The sequence below is a fragment of the Echinops telfairi genome, unplaced genomic scaffold, assembly GCF_000313985.2.
Source record: "Echinops telfairi isolate 266 unplaced genomic scaffold, ASM31398v2 ScPeMD7_2;HRSCAF=8, whole genome shotgun sequence".
NCBI lineage: Eukaryota > Metazoa > Chordata > Mammalia > Afrosoricida > Tenrecidae > Echinops > Echinops telfairi.
This window is the reverse complement of record NW_022103898.1, coordinates 474,934-483,351: the sequence shown is the minus strand read 5'-3', so window position 1 is coordinate 483,351 and position 8,418 is coordinate 474,934. Positions and strand designations below refer to the sequence as shown.

The 8,418-nt window shown below is 57.6% G+C and overlaps 1 protein-coding gene across 1 annotated transcript in view; it reads right to left on the bottom strand.

Moving 5' to 3' along the window:
- Positions 1-617: 617 nt before the first annotated feature.
- Positions 618-8,418, bottom strand: part of DENND6B (DENN domain containing 6B) — a 13,074-nt gene continuing 5,273 nt past the window's right edge. Inside the window, exons 2-20 of the mRNA XM_013004023.2 lie at positions 5,240-5,278; positions 5,129-5,171; positions 4,763-4,875; positions 4,271-4,351; positions 3,758-3,863; positions 3,605-3,684; positions 3,456-3,518; positions 3,217-3,272; positions 2,947-3,069; positions 2,654-2,749; positions 2,479-2,573; positions 2,340-2,405; positions 2,093-2,157; positions 1,757-1,846; positions 1,548-1,601; positions 1,254-1,363; positions 1,070-1,172; positions 903-977; positions 618-825 (exon numbers count right to left, since the gene is read on the bottom strand). Of these exons, the coding sequence (XP_012859477.1) occupies positions 703-825; positions 903-977; positions 1,070-1,172; positions 1,254-1,363; positions 1,548-1,601; positions 1,757-1,846; positions 2,093-2,157; positions 2,340-2,405; positions 2,479-2,573; positions 2,654-2,749; positions 2,947-3,069; positions 3,217-3,272; positions 3,456-3,518; positions 3,605-3,684; positions 3,758-3,863; positions 4,271-4,351; positions 4,763-4,875; positions 5,129-5,171; positions 5,240-5,278 (1,581 nt within the window). The 3' untranslated portion in view covers positions 618-702. The remainder of the gene's footprint in view (positions 826-902; positions 978-1,069; positions 1,173-1,253; positions 1,364-1,547; positions 1,602-1,756; positions 1,847-2,092; positions 2,158-2,339; positions 2,406-2,478; positions 2,574-2,653; positions 2,750-2,946; positions 3,070-3,216; positions 3,273-3,455; positions 3,519-3,604; positions 3,685-3,757; positions 3,864-4,270; positions 4,352-4,762; positions 4,876-5,128; positions 5,172-5,239; positions 5,279-8,418) is intronic.

The window sequence follows — 8,418 nt, the reverse complement described above, 5'->3', positions numbered from 1 at the left end:
CTCTGGGCTCCCCTGGACCTTGATGCTCAGATGAGGAGTCAGAGGGTCCAGGTGGCATGGGGGCAAGGACCTGGCGGCCACCACGTACAGTGTGTGAGCCCCCGCAGCTCCCCATGCCAGGGGTCCCTTGGAGGCAAACCCAGGGGTCGGTGCTGTAGGCCAGTGACTATGAGGGACCTGTAGGGGTACCATGGGGGAAGAGGGGGGCATAGCCCTGGGACAGGATGGTGTGGGTGATACAGGTGGCCTGGCCCAGGCTCTCCGAGGCAGAGGCAGGCCTCACGCCGCCTCTTGGAGGCCATCCCTACACAGTGCAGCTCTCTCGCAGAGAGGCGTCCAGGGAGAGCCTGGGAGAGGGAGCATGGTAGGAGCGGGCAGCTATCCCACATCTGCCCCTCCCCAGCCCCAAGCATGGTGGAATCGGTCAGCGGAGTGCAGGAGAGGGGTCTCTGGTGGTGGTGTTTGGGGGGGTGGGGGGCGGGAAATAGGGTCCAGATTAGTGAGCATTCACAAAGCCCTCTGTAGCCCAGATGCCCTTCTGGTGGCCCCCTTAGGTGGGGCTCAGCGAATAGTCCGCACCCCTTGTCCTCTGGGCCCCCGCCCAGGACCAGACCGGGTTCCAAAGAAATGCTTCATTTACTGCTGGGACAGTGAGGGCACAGGGCTGCAGGGTGGGGGCTTGGAGGAAGCCGCGGCGGCCCCTCAGGGTGGGCATAGCAAGCCCTGCAGGTCTTTGGGCAGGGAGCCGATGATCATCTGCATGTAGAGCTGCGCTCGCTGCAGGGTCTCCTCCTTGACTGGGAGCCGGTGGACCTGGGCGCGGACCTGCAGGGCAGGCAGGAGGGCAGGTGGTGAGGGCACTGGGCGGACCCACTGGTGGCGGCTGCGGGTGGGGGTCTCACCAGCTTCTCGCGGAGCTTCAGGACCAGGTCCACAAGTTCCACCTCTGAACGGTCCTTCCTCCAGGCTTGGATGTCCTGCGGGCAGAGCCAGGGGTGGCATTGCCAAGGCCGTCTCCTGCCTGCCCCCAGCCGGTGCCCAGCCTGTGCCCAGCCGGCACCGCCCTCACCGCCTCACAGATCGCCTCCAGGTGCAGCGCCTCCAGCTTCAGGGCCATCTCCTTGTGCCGCTGTCGGTACCAGCCGTCAAAATGCGGGGACTTGAAAAATCGCCTGCGGTGGTGATAGGTGGACTGACCTCCCTGTGCTAGAGGGGTGGGCACAAGCCCCCACCCCGCCCCAGCCGCCACCCACCTGTAGAGACCCAGCCAGTCTCCCTGGAGAAGGCAGGTGAGCTGGGGCCCCCCACGCTCCAGGCTGCGCAGAAAGTCGTCCTGGCGGAAGGGACGGATCTGGGGGGGTGTCTGAGAAAGAGGTCTGGGTGAGCACTGGCTGCCCCGCTCCGGATCTGCCTCTCACCTCTGCTACCAGGCACATTCCCCCAGCCCCACCTCCACCCCCCAATGCCTGGGCAGATATCTCCCATCCCTCATTTCTGCCCTCTCTGTGGCTGCTGCTGGGCTGCTCCCTCCTGGGCCAGCCACCCACCTTCCAGGGCGTGATGCTCCTCTGCAGAGGCATGAGGCTGGTCATGTAGTGCTCCTGGGGAACAGGGATGGGGGCACAGCTCCAGCTGACAGCCTCACCCCTCCCAGTCGCCCGGCCCCACCAGCCCACCCTCACCTCGCCCCTCCCTCTCACAACGCCCACTCGAGGCTGCCCATGCATGGGCCACCCTGGCCCTCATGGAGCCTCACCAGTGGGAAGATGAAGCTCTGGGTCAGCTCCAGCAGGTGCCGCCGCAGCAGGGTGCTCTGCACGTCCAAAGGCCGCTGCTTCTGCATGCCCTGCAGGGGCCCTGCGGTACTGAGCTCTGCACCCTGGCTCACAGCCACCCCAGTTCACACATACACCCACCCACCTCAGCCCTGCACATCTCAGGTCACACCCACCCCCGATGGCCCTGTGCACCCCAGTTCACACCCAGGATCCCTGTGCAGCACGGGTTGACGCTTTGGGCCCCAAGCACAGCACACTTGGTTGGGCCTGATGCCCCAGCTCACAGGTGACCTGTGTTGTTTGTCCCCACGTACCTTGAGCAGCCTCTTGAGCAGCACCTTGTCTCGGTGCAGGTGGGCCCTGTAGGCTGTGTAGAGACCTGTAGAGGGAGACGCTGTCTGAGCTGTGCGTGCAGCCTGCGCACACACCCAGCCACGGGCTCAGCCTACAAACATCACCCCACATCAAGGAAGCAAGAGACTGTGGACTAGGCCCAAGGCTGGAGGGAGGGCCATGGGGAGGTGCCCTCTCTGGGTGCCACAGGGATGGGCATGCACGGACCTGGCTTGGTGTCCAGGGTCTTCAGGCGAGATGGCTTTTTCAGCTTGACTTGCTTGGGAAGGTCCCCTGCAAAAGCCACCAGAGGGGGGCTAGTGCCAGGCCCAGGCAGTCCCGCCAACCCCAGGCCCAGCAGCTTCACCTGATGCTTTGGGTTCCCCAACTCGGAGGATGTGAGGCCAGTGCTGGAGCGTTTTGATAAAGAAAGGGTTTGTGACTCCCAGGACCACACTGGGTCTAGAGAGAGAGAGAGAGAGAGAAGGGGCAGCAGCAGAGACAGAGGCCCACTGGCGCAGGAGAGGTGGCGGGGCACTTACGGGGCCTGCCTGCGTGTGGTGAACTCCTTGAACTCACTGTCGTGGATGGTGAAGTAGGGGCGGTAATCACAGCAGAACTTGAGGGGCGTCAGGCAGCTGCAGCCGTGGGAACAACCGGAAGGGGCGAGGTGGGGCACACACTGGCTCAGTCAACCCCTCTAGGTCCTCCCCAAGGATACCCAGGGCCTCAGGACCCTGAACCCTTGTGGTCCCAAAGAAGGGAAGAGGGCCCACTGCACCCCTAGGCCTGTACCCACTTCCGAACGACCTTGTACAGGAGATGAGGCAGCTACCTGGTCAGGGCCAGCACCATCTCTGAAGACAAGGCCGGTGAGGGCGCCAGGATCACCAAGGGTTCCCCAAGTAGCATGAGCTCCCACAGAGTCTGCATGAGGGTCAGCAAGGGCTGCAGACACCTGGGGGAGCAGGGTGGTCGGTTGGGCTGCCTACACTGGCAGGGGTCACAGTGGGCGTGTGCAGCAGGAGCAGGGTAGGCAGGGGCTGAAGTTGGAGTGGGGGGTCCGGTGGGGTGTGAGGTGGAGTTGTATCCTGGGGAGGCTCACCTGAACAGGTCTAGCTCATGGATGCTGGCGAGGATCACAGGGGCAGGCAGCAGGTTCTGGGGGGCAGCATTCAAACTCAGATGAGACGAACCCTCAGATGGAAACCCTGCTCCTGCCTTTGCCTCCCGCCAACCATGCATGCAGTGCCGTGAGCCATGGGGCCCCACAGGGGACAGAAGGCCCACTTGAGGCTCCGGTGCAGCGGGCCCTGGACCACAGCCCACCCCACTCTGCCCTACCTCGTGGCTGCATTGCCTCGGGGGGCTGGCCTCAGGCTGGTCCACTCGGATGGGGATGCGCACCTGTGGGAGGGGACAGTGTTAGTGGGTAGGCCTACACAATCAAGCAGCCACCTGCCTATGTCTCCTCCCCTTGCCCCCTACCTCACCTGGAGGATAACGCCCATGATAGGCAGGTTTAGCGTGCGCCCTGGCCAGGGGGCCGGCCACTGGTCGATTTCATTGCACACTATGGACACAGGCAGCTGTCAGGGGGGCACAGGCCCAGTCAGGAGGCCAGAGGACCGGGAAGCCCCACTCACCGGCCTCCAGGCAGGGTGCCAGCTTATCGAAGAACTCGGGGGCCACCAACCTCAGCAGCGCCTGGAACAGTCTGACGAAAGGCAGGCGGGACACCAGCACCAGGGACTGCCCGGGCCAGAAAGGTCAGAGAGTTCTGGCCAGAGCTGGCCAGGAGCCATGCAGCCTCTCAGGGAGCCAGGGCCTAGCCGGGGGTGGAGCAGGGTCCTGGGCAGCCTCAGAGACAGGGACCCATGGCCCCCAACAGGGCTGAAGAGACACAGCTCCCAATGAAGCTGCGAGACCGTATCAGTGGCTGCCATCTAAAAGAGTCTCCTGGGCAGGCAGGGGCCAAACTTCAGACTCAGGCTGCCCTAAACTACAGGGGCCCTGAGTCCCCTCCAGCCAGCAGCCAAAGCAGGGACGTGGTGGTGGCAGGCCTGTCCTTAGGTGTAGTGGGTGACTTTCTGACCTGCTGTGAGGTGGGGTAGCCCAAGGGTCCTCCCACAGCCCTACCCAGAGGGGCTGGGGCTCACCTTCTGAAAGTAGCCCCTCTGTATGGAGCTGTCCTTCACCTGGCGGAAGTACACGTAGCCAAAGTAGTGCGCCGACTCCCGCTGGAGGAGCGCAGGGTCACTGGGCGGCCGCTGGTGGCTCCAGCCCCCCAGGCCCCTTCTGCTCCAGGCCTGCCTGCGCCGAGGTCCCCCTGTGGCCAGGGCGCAGCCAAGGTGGACGTCCCTTCTCCAACAGCAGCTGTGCAGCTGCCCAGGTCACAGAGGGACAGGGCCCAGGCCTACCAGAAGCATGCAGTGGTGGCCAGGTTCACCACGTGTCCTCTGGCTAGGCTATAGATGCAGGTGCAAAGGCCCCAAGGACCTCTGGGGTTCCCTCAAACGGAGGCTGAGCCCCAAGAACGGTGGGGCTTGCTGTGCACCCTTGAAGGAGCCGCCGGCAGCGGACAGACACCAGCAGACACTAGCAGACTCCTGTGGGCGTGGCGGGCTGACCAGAGACGCCCAGGCACTCACCTGTAGCCACACGGGTGCCCTGCTGTTGTAGGGGCTGTCCTCCGCATGCCACGGGCTCTGTGGGGCTCCCGACTGGCGGATGCGGAAGCTGAACTGAGTGTCCCCAAGGCAGCCTGGAGGGAGCCACAGGGGCAGGAGTCAGGGCCAGATCTGCAGGAGCCAGGCTGGGGGCCCAGGCATCTGGACCACACCCTCTGAGGGGCTTAAGATGGGCGCTGACCAGAGTCCGCAGGGGGCTGCAGAAGCCTCCCTCCCTGGAGCAAGCCTGGAGGCAGTGCCCTCCCAGGGATCAGGGTGTCTAGCTCTGCTGCCCTGGGGTGGGATGTGGGGGGGAGGGGACAGCACTGCCTGTGCGGCAGGGTCTACCTGAGTGGGAGTCTGGGAAGGACAGGTAGCAGATGCTGCTTTTCTAGAACAGAGAGGAAAGGTCACGAGTGTCCAGCCGCTCCTGGCGGTGTCCTGGGGGCCAAGACTCACCTCCTTGTCTGTGAGCCGGAAGTCACTCGGGTACACCAGCTATAGGGGAGCACAGGGATGCAGAGGGGTGGGTGACTGCTGCTGCCTTGTCCAGCACATGTCTCCATGGCCCCGCACCAGCTGGACAAGGCCTGGCTCTCCACTTCACTGGGCAGTGGGGGTGTCTCCTCCTAGATGAAGACCACCCTCCTTCCCATCTCAGTTGTACCCTGGCCCCACCCCCAGCTCTGACTCATTCCACCGTCTGGAATCTGAGCCCTTCCCTTCAGCTGCCCACAGCCCCAGAGGAGTGAGGTGGCCCCTTGTGCTCAGTGGCCACAGGCCTCAACTGACCAGCCACTTGCCCTGTGACAGCCACCAGTCAGGAGCCCATAGCCCTGGGCTAGGGCTAAGGAAGTCCTCAGAAAGCCAGATAGGGCCTGAGGGTCTGTGTCCTAGCTGCTGTGGCAGCACAGGGGCAGGCAGGGTGCTCTCTGGAGGTGTTGCCCCTAGCTTGTAGACATACACGGAGAGGAGGGGGAGTAGGAGCTTGACAGGGAAAGGAGGAAGGGAACCTCGGAAGTAGATGGAGAGAAAGGGAGGGAGGGGAGGAGGGAGGGCTCTGAGGGGAGGAAGGGGCGAATCTGAAAGGAGCCTAAGGGGAGGAGGGAGCCTGAGGGGTGCGTTGTCCTCCCTGGAGTCACAGTGAACCTTCTTAGAAGAGAAGGAAACACCACGATCCTCAGCCATCTACACCGTTCTCTGAGCCCCCTGCTGCAGCCCCTGTGCCAGTCTATCTTGACAAGGGCCCGCCTCTTTTTCACTGCCCCTCCACTGTACCAGGGGCTGTGGTGGGGTAATTGTTCAGGGTTGGTTGGGCTGTGGTCTGAAAGCTCCGCAGTCTGAAACCACCCGCCAGTCAGTGGGAGAAAGACTGGGCTTTCTGCTCCCATAACAAGTTATAGTCTTGGAAATTCATGGGGGCAGTTCTACCCTGTCCTGTAAGATCACTATGAGTTGGCATCAACTCAATGCCCGTTATTTGGTTTGGTCTACTTTAGCAAGCATGATGTTCTTCCTGAGAGACTGGTCTCATGTCAGAAGTCTCGCCATCCTTTTATTTTATTAATTTTTTTTTTTTGGTCATCCTCACTTCTAAGGAGCCCCTGGTACTTCCAAGACAGGGTTGTGTCTTATATTTGGCAGTCAATGTTTCTTCGCTAACATAATCATTCAAATACATTGATTCTTCTTTGGTTTCATTCAATGCCCAATGTTCATCTACATATGAGGAGACTGAAAAGACTAGGGCTCGGGTCAGATGCACCTTGATCCTCAAAGTGCTATCTTATTCTTTAGCACTTTAAAGAGGTCTCGTGCAGCAGATTTACCCAAATGCAATACGTTGATTGATCTCGACTGCTGCTTCCTTGAGCAGTGACTATGAGTCAATGAAGCAAGACGAAATTCTTGACAACTTCAATCTTTTCTCCCTTTATCATGTCGTTACCTACGATCAAATTGTATTTTTATTTTCATTACACTGAGCTTTAATCCATACCGAAGGCTGCAATTTTTGTTGTTCATCAGCAAATGCTTCAAGTCCTCCTCACTTTCAGCCAACAAGATTGTGCATCTGCATACCTCAGCTTAATACGCCTTCCTCTTATCCCAATGCCTCACTTTTCATATTGTCCAGCTTCTCTGATTAATATCTCAGCACAGAGATTAAGTATGCTGAAAGGATACAAGCCTGACGCACGTCTTTCCTGAGTTTAACCCATGCAGCATTTCCTCGTTCTATTCACACAACTGCCTCTAGATCCATGTGCAAGTTCCTCTTGAGCACACCGACATGTTCTGGAATCCCCATTCTTCTCAAGGTGATACATAGTTTATTACGGTCCACATAGTCGGATGCCTTGGCATAGTCAATAAGACACAAGTAAACATCTTTCTGGTATTCCTGCTGTCAGCCAAGGACCCATCTGACATCAGTCGTGGTATTCCTTGTTACACATCTTCTGAATCCAGCCTGAACCTGCTCCCTGTCAATGTACTGCTGCAACCTTTGCTGGATGGTCTTCAGCAAAATGTTACTTGCATTGCTATCACTGATATGGTTCTATAATGTGCACATTCTGTTGAGTCCCCTTTCTTTGGAAGAGATACAAATCTAGATCTCTTCCAGTCAGTTGGCCATGTAGCTGTCTTTCCTATCTCCTGTAAGATGCACGAGTGCTTCCAGTGTTTCATCAGCTTGTTGAAACATTTCAGTTGGTATTGTCAATTCCTGGAATCATGTTCTTGGCTAATGTCTTCAGTGCAGCCTGGGCTTTCTCCTTCAGTACCATTGCTCATATGCTCGCTCTTAAAGTGGCTGGATATGAACGAGTGATTTTTGATTCAGTGACTGTGTTCTCTCCACCTTCTTTTGATGCATCCTGCGTCATTTAATATTTTGTCATAGAATTTTTAAATACTGTAAATCAAGGCTTGGATTCTCTTTTGTCCTTCTGCTCTTCACTTTAAAATGTACTGAGCATGCTCTTCCTTTCTAGTTTTCTACCTCTTAAGTCTTTGCACATTTCATTATTTTACTTTGTCTCTCAAGCTGCCCTTGGAAACTTTCTGTTCAGCTCTTTGACTTCATCATTTCTCCCATCTGACTTAGTTACTCTACAATTAAGAGCAAGTTTCAGAGTCTAACGTACACTGATCTTTTCCTTCTTTACTGTATTTTTAATGACCTATTGCTTTTTTCATGAATGACATTCTTGGTATCATCCCCCAGCTCATCAGTTAGGCTTCAGTGCATCAAATCTGTCTTGAAATTCAGGTGATGTACTTACTTTGGCTCTCCTGGAATTAATTTAATTCAGCTTCAACCTGAACTTACTTATGAGCAATTGTTGGCTGTTCCACAGTCAGACTCTGGCTGGGCTTTAGCTGCTGCTAATGAGCTTCTCCACAGTCTCTTGCCACAATGTGGTCATTTGTGTACTCCATCAGAAGTCCACATGTACGACTGCCATTGGTGTCAACAAATATAGCTGCAATGAAGAAACCATTGCTCCCGCTGAAGACAAAGCGGGTGAACAAGCAAATGTGGTGAAGAAAGCTGATGGTGCCCGGCTATCAAAAGATATAGCGTCTGGGGTCTTAAAAGCTTGAAGGTAAACAAGCGGCCATCTAGCTCA